At 39.7% G+C, this 16,290-nt stretch overlaps 1 protein-coding gene across 3 annotated transcripts in view; it reads right to left on the bottom strand.

The window, feature by feature from the left end:
* The window catches only part of fam184ab (family with sequence similarity 184 member Ab), a 221,781-nt gene that overhangs the window by 33,010 nt on the left and 172,481 nt on the right, over nucleotides 1-16,290 (bottom strand). For all 3 annotated transcript variants that reach the window (XM_085382213.1, XM_085382215.1, XM_085382214.1), the window contains exons 15-17: nucleotides 14,626-14,779; nucleotides 11,387-11,514; nucleotides 3,230-3,414 (exon numbers count right to left, since the gene is read on the bottom strand). In XM_085382213.1, coding sequence (XP_085238339.1) covers nucleotides 3,230-3,414; nucleotides 11,387-11,514; nucleotides 14,626-14,779 — 467 coding nt within the window. The remainder of the gene's footprint in view (nucleotides 1-3,229; nucleotides 3,415-11,386; nucleotides 11,515-14,625; nucleotides 14,780-16,290) is intronic.

Here is a 16,290-nt window from a genome sequence, read left to right as displayed (position 1 = left end):
CATGGATGCTCGTCTGCATCTCATTCTGACTGGGCCAACTCTCCCCGAGGGGCGCACGTCTCATCTCCCGCTCTCTGCTTCCTCTTTATTTATTTATCAGTCTATTTTTATCCCCGTGACCAGGATTCAGACGGGGCGTTACGTAACAGGAGAAGAAATGTGCTGCGCATGGGTCTGACAGCAGAGAGCGATGACGTGCATATATAAAGGCAAGCGGCACACAAATTAACAGATAATAATAATGCACCACGGGCGCATTTAAAAATACAGTGTGATGGATGCTAATGAGTAGCCGGACCACATTACTCATATAGCACTTTAAAAATTCATGCCATGCCGCAGGGACAACACGATTATAGCCCACATTTTGCATTACCCAAAATAATCTACATGTCTTCTAATCAATGGGCTCCTGACACTGGTCGAGAGACAGAGGCAGACTAAAGAGACGGATTTGCTTCTTTCGGGCTTTTCTTTCCTCCCTTTTATCTTTTGGTGTATTTTCATCACTCAGGCTCGGACAGAGAGGGATTGCAGAAACTATCGTCATCCAAATATAACAAGAGAATTCAAATTCAGACACATGTGCCGATGACAGGCCCACTGCGGGCGTTTTTGTGTGTTCTAGGCGACAGCGTGTACACGCCAAAGCTATCCTGAAATGTCACTGACAGTGTGGTGCTAATGTTTTTAAAGGAATAGTGTGACATTTTCAGGAAGGCAGCTTTTCTTCTTTTTTTTTTTGCTTTAAATGCCACATTCAGCATCATCTCAGATGGTTTTTTTTGCATGGATTAAAGAAATAAGATGTGACGTTTGTAGTTTTTTCCCCAAGAAACAAACTGTTTAATGTTGCTGTTTACTGCTCTGAGCTAAAAGTCTAGATCAGCATTTTAGGAAATATGCTTATTTACTTCTTTAATATGTATATTAGGACATTCTATTGCTTACTTATGAAGTTGAAAATTGCAGTTAGTTCAGATTAGCATGAAGAAAGCAACATCTAGCTTGGCTTTCCCCAAACTTCAAAAACGGGTATTGCCCTCAAATAAAGCAGATTTAACCAAAAGATGTATTCATTACGAAATGTGCAGAATGTGCAAACACATCATAACAGAAAACATTAATAGGCAGGATGGCGGTTCAGGTCTACCCTGGACATTTCCCTGTCCAGCATGTTCTCCCTGTACTTGCAGGGTTTCCTGTGTGCTCTAACTTTCTGTCATAGAGCAAAACCAAACATGTTAGGTCAGGATCCAGCCACACATGCCTAGAGACTAGGGCTGCCACAAACGATTATTTTGATAGTCGACTAGTCACCGATTATTTTTGCAATTAGTCGACTAATCAGATCATGCATCCATTGGACGTAAAACGTACAGCTTATTGCACCAGCAGCATCTGCTCTTATGTAACTATCATTAGCTTACAGCTTTAAGTGTTTAAGGTCTGTGCTAACTAAAAATGAAGACAAGATGATAGTTTATTAAATGTAAATGAAATTTGCAGATTGTTTCCGTGGAATTTAATAAACTCAGCCGTCTGCTCCTTGCTATCTAAAATATAACGGGACACCGGAGTAAATTCTCGAGCATCTCACACTTCTGATAATCAGTTGTCTGCTTGACGTTTATTCAGCTGTGTAAAAACTATAACTTTAATCTCAGCCAAACCGATTTACTCAGGAACAAATAAAATACTAAAAAAAGCCAAACAATAACATTTTTAAGTTATCTAAGTGACTTATATATGTTTAACCTGAGTAGCAAAAGACGACGGTGAGTTTGAAAACGATTTGCCGGGAGTCCGGTGTTCTCGCCGGCTCTAGTAAGCCTTGAACCCCGGCTCGCTATCAAGCTGGTGGGTAACAGACGTCTCCGAAAACGTCGGAGCGCTTTTGAAAATATGCGGTTTCTTGATAAACTGAGCAGATATTTCAAGTTTACACAGCTACATACTCGCCCGAAAATATGTTAAACGTTTATTTTGTGACCCAGAAAATAAACGTTTGCCGCCACTGTTGGAAACTGAGCAGGGCCGTGCTATGAATTCTGGGATAGGTTGGGCCCCGAAGCAACCAATCCTTCAAATCTGGGGAAGGGCACATTTGTTGGCCGCATTTGTCGGAGTCTTAGAATTTGGACAGTCTTCGTCGTGTCGCTGTAACATAATCGGCCTACAAATGCAGGCACAGGAGGATGCGCTTCCAGAATTTGAACACAGCTGCGATACTGGACACTGCTTCTTCTTCTTCGGGGTTTAATGGCAACTGTCACATGTCAGTTGCGGTGGTAAGATCTAACTTTTTCTTCGAAGGTAAACCTAACTTTCTGCTAGTAGTTGGCATCCATGCTAACCACCAGTAACCACAGCAGACAGCTAATGACCAAATCAACTTTGTGATTGATTTCACATTACAACATCCAGCAAACACTCGACTGGTCTCTAGGTCTGTGCGTCCGAGGTATGTTATATGTGGGTGTATTAATGAATGTGCCTGAAGTGGTTTGAGTACTAAGAAAGACTAGAAAACCACAATATGAATAAATGCCAACCCACATAACATAAATGTCAAGCTTCTAAGACTGATTATGAATATTGTGAACACATGCCAGCTTTGCTTTCACGCTCAGCTCTGCAGATTGTGCTTCAACCAAAACCTAAATTCCTCATTTTTAAAAGTCAAACTCAAAATTGATTCAACAGAAGATTCTAAATGGAATCTGAACCGTGCACTGTAACTGCTTACTGCCAAAAACGGACACAAAAAGAAAGAAAAATAAGGCACTCAAACAACCATCGCTCTAAAATATTCAGCAGTTTGGTTGCTAGGTTACAGTAAAGGATAAGCTTCACTGTGAAGATGCAGTTTTGTTTTTTTCTTTTCTGTGTTTTTGAGATATTTGGACGTGCATGTGTGTGAGAACTGTTCAAAGTGCAAGTTTAACGATTCATTCTTCGGCCACACAGAAACATGATACAAAAGAAAAAAAGAGGCATATTCAGAGGAGATCAGTCACAAAGGTAGAGGATTAAGCAGTCTAATGTAAATGCAGCAAACAGTAACTTAATGTTGACAAAAAGAAAACAATGTTTAGTTAGACTCTGGAGCGGTAGACGAAACCAATTTGCTGTGAACGTGTTGAGAAAACGCGTTTTTCCTCCCTGTGAAGTAAAGTTTGACTGCAGGTTTTCACTTCAGTGCTACACAATGAACACTGAGTCATACCGGATCTGCTGATTGGCTTCACTGCGGATCTTGAGCACCTCCTTGCCCTTCAGCTCCAGCTCTTTAGTCAGGGTGCTGATGTTCTCGTTGAGCGTGTGGATTTGGTGGTCCAGCTGAGCGATGTGGTTCTTCCTCCTCGTCACCTCCTCCTGCAACTCGGAGATCCGGCCCAACAGCTCGCGTTCCTGTGAAAAGAGAAACAATAAAAATCAGCTCTGAAGAGATGAAGGACGTAAAGGTTTAGCTATAAGGCTTGTAATGTTGATTTTAAAGCTTATCTATATGGTAGAATATTTTGGAAACTACACTTTAGAATTTTTTAAAGTTGGTTATTTCGAACATGTTTAACACCTTGAGAATATTTTTTAAATCCACCATTAGGGTGAAACTTTTCAGATGAATAGGTGAATGCTGAACACAGCTGAATGAACAAAAATGGCTTTACCACGATGAAGCAATCATCCATCAGTGCACACAACGCAGATAGCAACAAAGCCTCTTAACGAATATAGTGAACAGCATTTTATCTTAAGTCCTAAATTTATGCAGGACTTTAAATAATCTGGCTTATGTGTCTTGATTCAATTGTCAAAACCCTTTTCAATGTGTCCATAATTTCACATCCTTAAGAAGCTCACAGAGGCAGGTTTGGTATTTCTCACAAACTGTTCAAACCTTCTGTTTGCAGACAAAAGTTGGCTTAAAGGGAGAGAAGCTGTTTATTTCAGACAGTGGATTAATCGAAAGGTTGCAGCACTATAAGATTAATAGGGGTTATTTTGAAGTGGGAATCGCACAAAGCCACTTTCGCAGAGTTCAGGAAAAAAAACAGAGGTGGAAAGGAGCATATTAGGTCCTCTTTAAGTAAATTTACTTGTTTCCTCAGGTAAAGTCACTGCATGATACTGTTAAGGCAGTATTAAGCTGTGACCCCTCTTAAAATAGATCAGAAATAAATGTTAGATTGCTAAATTCTTTGAACAACAAGCAGCACACCAGTGCCAAAAGTATTCGCTCAGCTTTCCCACACATATGAACTTGACTAAAATCCCATTCTTAATGTCGGCCAACCATTTGCAGCTATGACAGCTCCAACTCTTCTGGGAAGAGTTGGAGAAGAGTTTAAGATGACCAGTCTTTTAGAAGTGCATTTATGAGATCAGATGCTGATGTTCACTGAGATGGCCTGGTTTGCATTCTCTGATCTGATTGATAGTAAATGGTAAATGAACTGGTTCTTATATAGCACTTTTCTACTCTGAGTACTCAAAGCGCTTTATACAACTTGTTCATTCACCACACCCATTCACTTTTCTAAGTGCTATCTAACTACCATTCATACATACACATTCACACACACATTTTTGGGTTGTATGGAAGCCCCAAACGCAATTTCATTGTTCTTGACAATGACAATAAATAAATAAATACTAAATAAATACTAAATACACTCCGATGGCTGCATCGGAGAGCAACCTGGGGTTAGTATCTTGCCTAAGGATATTTGGCATGCAGACTGGGATTGAACCACCAACCTTCCAGTTAGTAGGTGACCTGCTCTACCACCTGAGCTGCACAAAGTTGCGAGCATGAAGTTGTACAAAGTTTCTTGGTAGCTGAAGTATTAACAGTTCCTTTAACTGGAACTAAAGGGCAGAGCAAAACTCCTGAAAAACAAGCCCAGACCATAAACCCCCTCTGCCAAACTTTACACAGATTTTCCATCGGCCTTCCATTTATTTGGGCTCAGGACACAACTTAACACTTCCTGTAACTCTTTCAAATTAAAAGCCTTAGTGTTTCTTCTTACCACAGCTTTGCAGGCATATACAACAAACACTGGAGAGGACTGTTCCTTTAGCTTGCACATTATAGGCAGCCCTTATTTGGTCACTTTGTCCACAGAGAGATCTAAATCCTCCACTGGTTTTCATTTAAGGATACACAGTGATTTCCAACTGTGCCACAATAAGCTGAGTCCGTGTAAGGTTCTTATTTTGTCAACTTACTTGCATTTTGCAGCCAGTGTACTTGGGGAAACAATGATCTATTAGTTCTTTTGGGCCATAACAGTTTGTTTATGACTGATAAAAGCAACTTAATAAAATCAACTTAATAAAACTTAATAAAATCCAGTAGAGAACTCAAGCTGTTGAACCAGGTAATTTAACTGACGAGTATGGCAAAAACAAGATTTCAGTCATTATGGGAGAGACGAGATTCATCTGAGCTCTGATAATACAACAGTGCTGTAAACTACTGAATGACTTCATGTAAACATGACCAACAACTGAAATTACTCACGACCGCCTGCCGAGCTGCTCTTTTCTTCTGAGCTCCACACTGACACAAGAAGCAGCTCGATTCTGTCGCATTTTGAAAGTGAGAAAATGAGCAAGTGATTTTCCCAGCAGGGGTGCGGTGAACGACGCGTAGGTTCAACCAAACAGTGGCATAAAAAAAACAAAAAGAACAACGCAGCCTGTCTGCATTTACGAGTCCATTATTGGAACATGTGACTCACAGCTTCGCAAACTTTAAGAAGTATTCCACTTTCTGTTGTTTGTTAATAGGGAGCTTAAATTTCTTTTGTATACAGTGCATGAACTGAGGGGGTGCATTGAGGTCTGGTATAAGATAGAAAAGGATTATTTTGAATAGTGCATAGCTACTCTGATAAAGTCATAAGGTCAGTTGCTGCGATTTATCCTCTTTGTAGCTCTGAATATCATCTCAGATATGCCTGAAAATGGTAAATTGATCTGTGCCTGTAAAAGGTGAACTTTAAAGAAACAATGACACCTTACTATGTTACTTATTTCACTGTTATATAAAATATATATATATATATATATATATATATATATATTTACACACACACACATACATACACACATACATACATACATACATATATTAATTGTCATCTCTCATTTGGGTGTTTCTATTTTAGTAACTTTCAGTTTTATGTTGACTGTCATTTGTCTGTGATGTGTTTTAGACACAAGAGACTGCTTCCTTTCTCTCATTGTCCTTGATTAGTTTTGGCTGTTCCTTGTTTCCCAGGTGTTTCCACTCCTCTGATTAGTCCTCATTGGTCTCCTTGCTGTTTGTTCTTAGAACTTTGGCATCTCATCTAATAAAAGGTTGATTTTAAAGATTACAAAAAAGTTTATTTGTCATCATGGAGCATTTTGTGTTGACTGATGAGGAGAAAAAATGAGCTGAATCCATTTTCAGAGGAGCCTGAAACACTGAAAGAGATCTGAAACCTTTCTCAAGTCATTGTCATTAACATACTCAACTCTGAAATTCCCGGGAGGTGAAATGGGCCTCACGTGCCAAACATTTCATTACGTTTGGTGACTTAAATGAAGAAGCAAGATGTGATCTGAAGACTCTCAGTTGAGTGCCACTTAACACCATCAGAATTAGATTAAACACTGTCACGTTATCGTCTACTAATGATTCCTCTCCCTGTGAAAAATCTAATTTAACTTGGCACTATAACAATTTGTGCCAAGGACTGTGTTCACATATCCAGAAGCCATAATCTTGTATAATAGCTTCATATTCACAAACTACTGTCTATTTGCATCGCCATCTGCATTTTCACTTAATGTAATTGGCTGTTTTTTTTTTTAAGTCCAAAACCTTCAGTACAATCAAGCACAATGGTGATCGGCCAGATGAGTCTTTAATGACCAATTTACTCATTTTACTCTTCATCTCATCCAAATCTTGGCTGGCGTTGGAGCAGGAGATGAAGGGAAATTAGGAAAGAAAGCTGGCAGAATTAAAGAAAGAAACAAAGGCTAATTGGAAGAGCATTTATCGAATGATATGGGACATTATAACTTAATATACTCTTTCAATTACAGCAGATATCAGCCTTTGATTTCACAACTGCGGAAGACGAGATAAAATTCCCAGTGTTGAGCTCGTTTGGGGGAGAGATTTATTTACTTTTGCATCTTGTCTGAGTTGATCTATCATCTTTTTTTTTGTCTGCTTATCTGCTGTCTCTCTCTTTTATAATCTAATTTTATCCTCTCTTTCAAACACCTCAGATATAATATGTGAACAGCGCCGTAAAGGAGATCGCTTTGTCATTCTCTGTTTTGCCTAGTTCTTCTTTATCCTTCTTTTCCTTAAAAAATAAACTTTTCAAATAATAATCAAAAAGGACATTACAGTAAAATAGAGTGTGATTTCCTGAGCTACTTTATTTTTCAATGGGTATTAGTAGTTAGCCAATGAAATCCCATGAACTGCTGCCATGAATACATATTTTTATTCTCAGGGGAACAATGCTGTGCCCCAGTTTCTAAACAGTGTGTGAGTTATTTGCTTTGTTATTCCTTTAAATGTGCTTTTTTGTTAGTTTTGAGTTCTTTACTGTCTTATTCATAAGTGTATCTGTGAATTTTAACAGTAAAGCCTTCACTTTTAATTCCTCCTTTCAGCGGGACAAAGGTGGTTCGTACTGTTGCTGTAAAATATGCTGGCTGTCATCATGTTTATCCAGGGCTGCCAACACTAATATGGGAAATATGCCACTTTTCTGCCTGTCACAATCTCAGCTAACCACTTCATATACAATTCTACCAAACTGTTAAGAACACATTGCTCCAAAAACCCATGGCTCCATGAGAACAGAACCATAGCGGGGAGAAAAATAATACGAGCGATAAAAGGAAACAACGGTTCTCTGAAGATGCTTTAAATCTAACAATGAGGAAGAAAACAAATGTTCTCATGTGTGCTAGAGCATCATCATGACCACAACAATACAATCAAAGTGGACCGGAATAGTTATTAAAAGTCAAGAGATACTGATGGCAGGGTAATTCTTCAGACAAGACTGTTAGATCAAACATGATAAATATCTAGACAAGGATAGATGACACTGTGCACACAAAGACCTGCGCACACCTCTGCACTCCATCAGCCTCTCCCTCCCCATCTGTTAAGTAATTGGAGGTACAAAAGCATTATTTAACACAGCGTGACGCCCGTCTGCCACTGAGCTCCTCCGCTCTATTGACTCAACTCAGGAAGTTTTAGTTTATGTTCCATTAATGCCTCAGCAAAGTAAACAAGGAATTATTGTAAACACAGACTCCCACTGATGTTGAATTTAAATGTAAAACAAAATGTTTAAAGGCAGACTTTTAACATTATTAAATCCCAGGACCTACAGCATGGACAGAAATGTCCATTACTAAAGCCCCATTCAAGCAGGCCCAGAGAACCCCTAGCAACCAACAGTAACCCAGTCACCAGAGAAAAGTGTCATTTCCTGACAGGTTGGTGAGTGGTGGAAGTCGATATCTTCCATGGAAATTATAGATCTACTAATAACTAAAGCTGCTTCTTTCCACATGACTTTACATGGTTAACAGGTAGCAACAGCTTGCTAACTGTGAAAACATACTTGTGTGGCTCGATGCTCCCGCAGTAATCAAGTCTCTGGGTTTAAATCTGATGATTGTTTAAAGAGTTTGCAGAGGTGATAAAGAGGAAGAGGTCTTTCTCTTTTCAAAGGCCTGCAAAAATGGCTTTTTACTTTTTTCTTGTTAAACAGTTACCAATGTAAATTAGATTATTATCCTACTACTATGTAGGAAAGTATGAATGTCAGACTTTGTGTCTAATTGTGATTTATATTCAGGAATGGGCATTCTCTGGCATTATTAATTTCATTGCTCAGTTCATCTGCAAAACAAAAACACTAGAGAGATGACTTGCAGGGAGTTGGTAACGCATTCGACATAAAACAAGAAAAATATCAAGAAAAAAATGAGCCGACAAATATTTATTTGCCCCCTGTGGATCCAACCTTCCATCCAATGAAACTCGTCCAGTGGGTGTTTCCTCAGGAAAAGAAAATATTGAGCAGCTATGTACATCGCTTTGTGAGCAGCACATCAACTTCTTCGTCTGAGCGCGTAACTTGGATGTCTTTATGGATCTCAGAGGACCAAATAATAAATAAATAAATCTTCAGATGCAAGAAAAAAGGCAGAACACAGTGATGTAGAAATCTACGAGAAACTGACCCTTGTCTCCTGTAATCCATGACATCAGAAAACATGCTACTTTTTCAGTCATTCATTTTGAATCTTTTTAAATAAAATATGATGATAATTTTGCAAATCATGGTCCACATTGTGGTCAAAAACAAGAATAAAGGAGAGTTTGCTTTACCTCATAGCTGACTGCTAGTTGACCACCCCTCGCTTGTCACATTCAGTTTCAAATTACCAGAGTGAAAACAGTTTGAGGCTTTAAGACAGATCCTCACCAACAGGTTGATGATGTCATAGTGGCTGTGTTGACTGAACACGTAGTTACATTTCTTGGGAGGTGTGTATCAGGTTAGATGGGAGGTTACGGCACAGGTTTAAGAGGGGGTTCTGCTTATCTCTGAAGTCATGCCGTACATTTCCAGCTGAAGCATAATTCAAACATCACTGCTTGACTGGCAGGTAGTTGAGACTGTAACGTGTGCCTATTAGCTTTAATTGCCCTCCTGTTCTCTTTGTGACTAAAGAGGGAGTAAAGGTGGGGTGTGTGCACGTGTGCATTTAGGGGGTGCATAGTGGCAGTATTAAAGAGAACCAGCTGTGTGTCTCTGCTAGAACATCTGTATCATAAGGTGATGAGAATGGAACTCACTGTGCTGGGGGTAATTAGAAAGATTTACAAGTGGTGCTCAGAGGGCTGCCTGCAGTGTGGTGTGTGTGCTTGTGAGCAGGTGGTATATGATGCTGGTAGCATCATTTAACATTGACTCCATCCCACTGAATTTCTTTGATTTTGATTTCTTTGAAAGTAATTTTGTTTTTAGAGGACTGTGCGACCTAGATTACTGCATTAGTGTCTGAATGTTTTATCACTTATTTTGTATTTGAGCATGAGCTGTATACTGAAGATAGATGGTGGCTGATCAATCACGGCTTCACCAGCTGATTAATGAAGTCCTGTTCTGAAGCCTTGAGTTTTGCATTTTGGCCACCACCACGTTGGTGTGTTGGAAGAAGAAGCGTCCATATTTTGACATGATGGTGGATTACAGAGTTAACGATAACATGCTTCACACAGACATACAGATGTCTGCTAGTTAGTTAGGTCTAGCTAACAGACTCGATACCTCTATGAAGTGGGAAATTAACAATCGAGACAAAAACCAGCCTATAAAACATGTTTTACTGCAATAAAGTTTCCATAAAGGAGACTATAAAGACCCGTGTGTCAAGTGCTCATTTGAGGAAGTGCAACTTTTGGCACTTCTTTATGGCCCATTTATCCTCACCATGCAAACTGTGCCAGATGAAAAAAGTGACATCATATACAGAGGGCGATGTTGCAAAAGTCTGAAAAGAAAAAGACTTGCTACTTTTTTCTCCTCTTATACCAGCGCTGATGTGCACACTGTGTCTGAGTGGAGACACTTATCGTAATGTGGGGACTATTTCCTCCCTCAGTGCTGGTATAAGTGGTACGGAGCTGAGGCGACGTCACTGTTTGCAAACAGACCAATGTAGTGAGCTTAACCGAGGCTGAATTCTTCAGCGCTAAGAGTATCGATTTGCTTTGGACATGAACACTTTCTTGGGCTGTAAAAATTTAGTATATACAAAAAAATAAAAGTAAAAAGCTTCCACAAATCAAGGCGACACCTATAAATTGCTCATTTTTGAGTCAATAGGTAAAGCTGGAGCTGGTGCATAGTCAACATTTCCTCTTGAAATGCTCCTTATTTTTTAAGCACTTTTAACATTGATCCAGCTTGTCCTCAATTATTTTTTTGTTGCTCAAGTAATCAATTATATGACTAATCACCTCGATGTAACCTCAGGCTAATTTAAAAACTTGGTGAAATAAAGAAAAATCCATAAAAATATCAGCAGCCTGTGGCATAAGTCAAGCCGGGTGTGTATGACAGGAGAATGTAATACTGTGTGCGTCTAATCTTCACTGTGGCCATGGAAGAGAGAGAATATGGTAAAGTGTTTTGAGGATTCATCCTTCACTGGATGCCCATTCATCACATAGCTTTGTTGCTCGTGGTGCTGTGGTGGCGGTGGAAATGAATGTGGTTGGAAATGCTGTTGTGATAAGCCAGCCCGTCTTCAGTAAGTCTCACAGTACCTGTGTCCGGTTATTCTCGATCGTCTTCTCCAGCTCGGCCTTGGCGGCGGCTGACTCGTGCTGGTGGGTTTGTCTCAGGTGTTCGATGGCTGACGCGTGGATGTGGTTCAGCTCCGATCGCAGAGAGGCTGATGGAAAAATATGATCGAATACACGAATGTCAGGAGGTCACATTTTATTTGCACAGAGCATCACGCACATGATGAAGCAAAGCTAGTCTGCATATTTCAGATTCAGACTTACTCAGAAAGCTCCTTTCAGCCTTTTGTCTATTTGCAAAAAGAGCTCATTACATCCAAAGGCATTCTTACTACATTACTTTTTTCCCCCTAACTTTGCCCATAAAGAGAATGTCTCTGCTGCCTTTACCCGAGTGGCCTTTAATCCTCACTTCAATGAACACCTTTTATTGCAAACAGTCTAATGGCTTAGAGAAGCATGGTGAGGGAACACACTGCTATTAGCTTTGAAAGACAAAAGAAGAACAAAGTCACGAACTGCACATGATTTCTCTCTGCAGTTCAAAACCAGTCAGAAGACGGGCAAACAGAAAGAAACAGAACATGCGAATACACACGTATGGGGATACGATAGAAAAAAAGGTAAGAGATATAAGGAGGAACAGGTAATAAAATAATATTATTGCTGGAGCCTGCCAGTGTCAGGACCATGACATAGAGGGTAATGGAAGACCATTTATCACAGCACAGTACTGGTTTGTCGGCACCAAATATTTGGTGAGGTTGAGAATTTACTTCACTTATGTGCTTATATGATTTTGTTAGACTTTAGATCCTTGTTGATGTTTCATTTTACTCTGTTGTCCCTACACTGCATTATAATGAGAAAATAATAAAGACCAGATGTTTCTCCTGTCAAATAGCAACATTAACGTAAGACAGAGAAATGTAATAATGTAGTCTGTGATGAAAGAATGTCTGTCTACAGTCATGTAGAAAACATCCATATGTCTTGCGTTCTGAAATTACAGCTATTATTCACGGAAATGCCATTTCTATAGCACCGCGGTGCAAGACCAGCTATCTAAATGCGCTTTAATGTTGTTCTGCAGTGGGGAGGAAAGACTGTCTTTTGACAGAATGAGATCAGACCCGGGCTTGAGGAGGGGTGGTTAACTGCCACAATCGATGGGGATGGTTAATTGAAAAGAGACGACAACCGACAAACAGGACAAAACACAAACTGTGAGCGAGCAGGCAAAAATGATCACCCATCATTCTACTGCATGACTTTCCCTCGGACCCAATTCTGAGTGTTTTATTGAAACAGATACCTCCCACAGCCGTCCTTTTTCACTTCCGATGTTTTTCCACTAGTTGGAAAAACTCCATGAGGTTCGGGGGAATGAGCCGTCTGAACAGAGCGTGGAGCAGGCAGTAAACGTGACCAAGACTCACTAATGGTGAACGGACCAGGTTACCAGCTGCTAAAGTCCAACACGTTCTGACATTAACAGAACGTTGCCAGGGAGCTGGAAAGTTACAGATTTGTGTCCTCACAAACAAAACTGGCTCAAATGTGTGATAATGTGACCTCATCTTTTCCAACTGTTCTCCGTCTGCACCAGCTGGGAAACCCTGAGCTGTGCTGATGTATCACAGAGAGGCCTGTACATGTATATCTCACAAAACTAAAATACTGTGAAAATCTTCATTTTTTTCACTTTTTAATTTAAACGGGTAAACTTTTATATATTCTATATAGATTTATACATTTAAAATGAATAAATTAATACTTTCTTTGTTTTAATTTTGATTATTATGGCTTAGAGCTAATGAAAATCTTAAAATATCTTAAATTATTTCATTATTTCATTTGAAGTTTGAGTAAATAAAAATTTAAACAGTATAAATACTGCATGATTTTATGCTTCATCTGCTCACGTCCTTTACAGAGATGCTGATTTCTTTTTCCAGTTGGACTTGCTCACAGTGCTGTCTGTGCTCCATTCGTCAGCCAGCTCACTTTTCAGAAATTGGACAGTTTTGTATTTTGAATCCTTTTTTGATAAAAATGAGAAAATGTTACGATAAAACTTGTGATGGATTTGTGAGTTTTTTTCATGAGCTTTAAGCCAAAACCAAATCAAAATGTATAAATATTTAATAAATGGAGAATACATGAAAGTATAAATCCTGAAACAACTAACTTTTTCCTGGACCTTCATATTATTGTAGATGCACTAGTACAGATGGACCCTGTCGCACACTTTTGCCTGCAGACTGGGGTCAGGTTACAAAAATTGGGGGATGCCAAAACAACACTGTGTGGTCTGCGGCTGCAGAGGAGGCGTGGTGCAGTGGGTTCAGGGGCCAATGCCCGGGAGGCTGGGAGGGCAGCTGGGGCTGATTGGCTTATTAGGCTCTCCGGTGATCAGGAGGTCGCTGGGACTGGAGGAGAGAGTTGCACCGGGAGTTGGTAATCTCACTAGAGACACCGACCCTGTGACATTGTACACGTGTTGGGTCCTTTTGCCAAACTAAAGCTCACAATGCATTTACATTTCAGAGAAATCCAGTTTAAAATATATTTTTTGAAAAATAATTGTGTTACATATTAGAGGATAAAATATTAGCCACAATAAATGTGGCAGCCCTAATTTTCCCTTTAAGTCCTTCACTGCCAGTATCTTCTTTCACTCAAGACTTTCTTCTGAAATACATGAATCTGTTTAGCCCCTGCTGCATTTTTTCCATTTGGATTTTTCTGAAATAACCACCAGGAATCCATATTCATAGGTGTGTGAAGTCTCCTTTATGTAGACACAAATCAGCTGCCACAGGGTGTGTTTGAGGGTTTCATAAATGACTTCCACTTAAGGCTGTATATAGTCTGGAATAGCACTTAATGTGGCAGTGTGAAAACAGAGCGAGACAGGGGGGAGGATCTCATGGCTGAATTGAAGTCCTGCCAATAGTCTCATATTCAACCTACAAGTTTAAACACAAATATATTCATATTTGTGTTTAAACTTGTCGGTTCTACTTAAACATTCTTCTGTTCTTTCTATAGTTTCAGCTCAAACTGAAAAATCACTGCAGACTGAATAAAAGCTCTCCAATCAAGGCAAAATATACTTAAAATTCATGGGTGGGTTAATCTGTTTTTATGTATGCACCCACACACAAAGACAGAGCAACCAAACACACACACACACACACACACACACACACACACACACACACACACACACACACACACACACACACACACTTTACCTAACATGGCTTTGCCCTCATCCTCCAGTTCAAAGCGGAGCGTTTGAAGCTCCTGTTCTGACTGCTGTTTGAGCGTCTCGATGCTCTGGCGGTGAGCCTCTCTGAGAGACTGCAGCTCTGCATGGTGATGGTGGCGGAGACGCTCCTCCAGGTCCTGATGGAGAGATGAGACAGGTGGGTAAAAAAAGGAAACAGAGGAGGGTGAAAGAGAAACAAAAAGAGGTCAGGAAAACAATTAGAAAGAGGGAAATGGAGGAGTGGGAGGACCAGAGGGAGACCAGCGACAGGAAAAATGCAAGAAAATGAACAGTATAGGAGGAAATGATGGAGTGGGAGGGAAAAGTAAGAGGCAAGAGGGATAAAAACAATGAAATGGAACAGTGAGCAAGAAAGAAAGTAAAAGAAAACAATTTTATTTAAAATCCTCTATGAGCTAAAGGAGAAACTGACCACTGAAGCATCAAGAAACACACCATTTATGCTGCAGACTGCACAAATCGGGGTCACCTTCTATGTCTGAATGCATCATAGTGCACACGCTATTTTCTTACATTTCTTACATTTGAAATATCAGAAAAAATTATAAGTCACTCTGCTCTGGAGATGTGATATTAAAGAACGCGCAGACAGTTTTCTCCGTCATATTTCAAGTCTCATAAACACTTTTCCTAGAAGGTTTGCCGTTCCTGTCCAGAAGTGCTTCATATTCATATTGCTGCATATTTCCATCTGCTTTGGATGCTGGAAGATCGTTCTGGTTGCCATTAGTTTGCATGAAAAAAAACATCCTGTCTGCAAACACTTGCCAACTAGCTACTGAACTTGGAAAAGTGCGGCACACCAGAACTAAAGTGTTCACCGTCACTGAACGGCGTGCTTTATTGGTGCAACCAGCATGTTTCAAAACACCCAACTTTCACTTTGAAGGCAGACAGTCTTTGTTTTCTGTTTGTGTCACACTGCTTAGGTATTACATCACTATTTTAATGGCAGATACACAAAGCTAAGGTGTCCGTCGGGATATTAGGCATAAAAATGGATTGGCGCATCCCTGCTCTTCATCCTTCTGCATGCAAACATGGAAATCTGGAGATGGGATAGAGGTGGGTTTCTAAGAAGCTTGCAGATATATCCTGAAAGATCTGACAAATGGATGTTAAGAAGAGTATCAGGCAATTTCCCAGGATTGGAGCTCACATCATGTCCTGCTGGAATTAATTAATTTATGGTAACCCTTCAAAAAACCTGTTTATATTGACACAGAGAGAAAAACTGAGTGATGTGCCATCAGATTCTTCTGATAATTTTGCTGTTGTCGTGCTATGAAGAAGGAACAGGCACAAAGACATTAATTAGTATTTAGGCTAAAGGCACCAGAGGCAGTCTTTGTGTACACTTCCAATTTTCAGCTTTTCTGGAAACTTTTTGTCACATTCAGCATCTGAAAGCAAGAGTCTCGACTATTTAATTAATAAAACAATAAATATGTTCATTTTGTTTCGTTCAGCTCTTTGATTTCCACTTTAGTTTCCAAACAAGAACTTAAACAGTTTAAACAGAAAAACATATTTGACTATTAGCAAAAACAACTGACAAGCATACACAGCATTAGCATCATGCATTAGCACTGTTTACTGGAGGGTTGCCACAAAACAAACAAACACA

The sequence above is a fragment of the Rhamphochromis longiceps genome, linkage group LG15, assembly GCF_057381845.1.
Source record: "Rhamphochromis longiceps isolate RC_006_pf linkage group LG15, R_longiceps_female_GT1.1, whole genome shotgun sequence".
Classification (NCBI taxonomy): Eukaryota; Metazoa; Chordata; class Actinopteri; order Cichliformes; family Cichlidae; genus Rhamphochromis; species Rhamphochromis longiceps.
The sequence above is the reverse complement of the archived record's forward strand: the minus strand, read 5'-3'. Positions and strand labels throughout refer to the sequence as shown.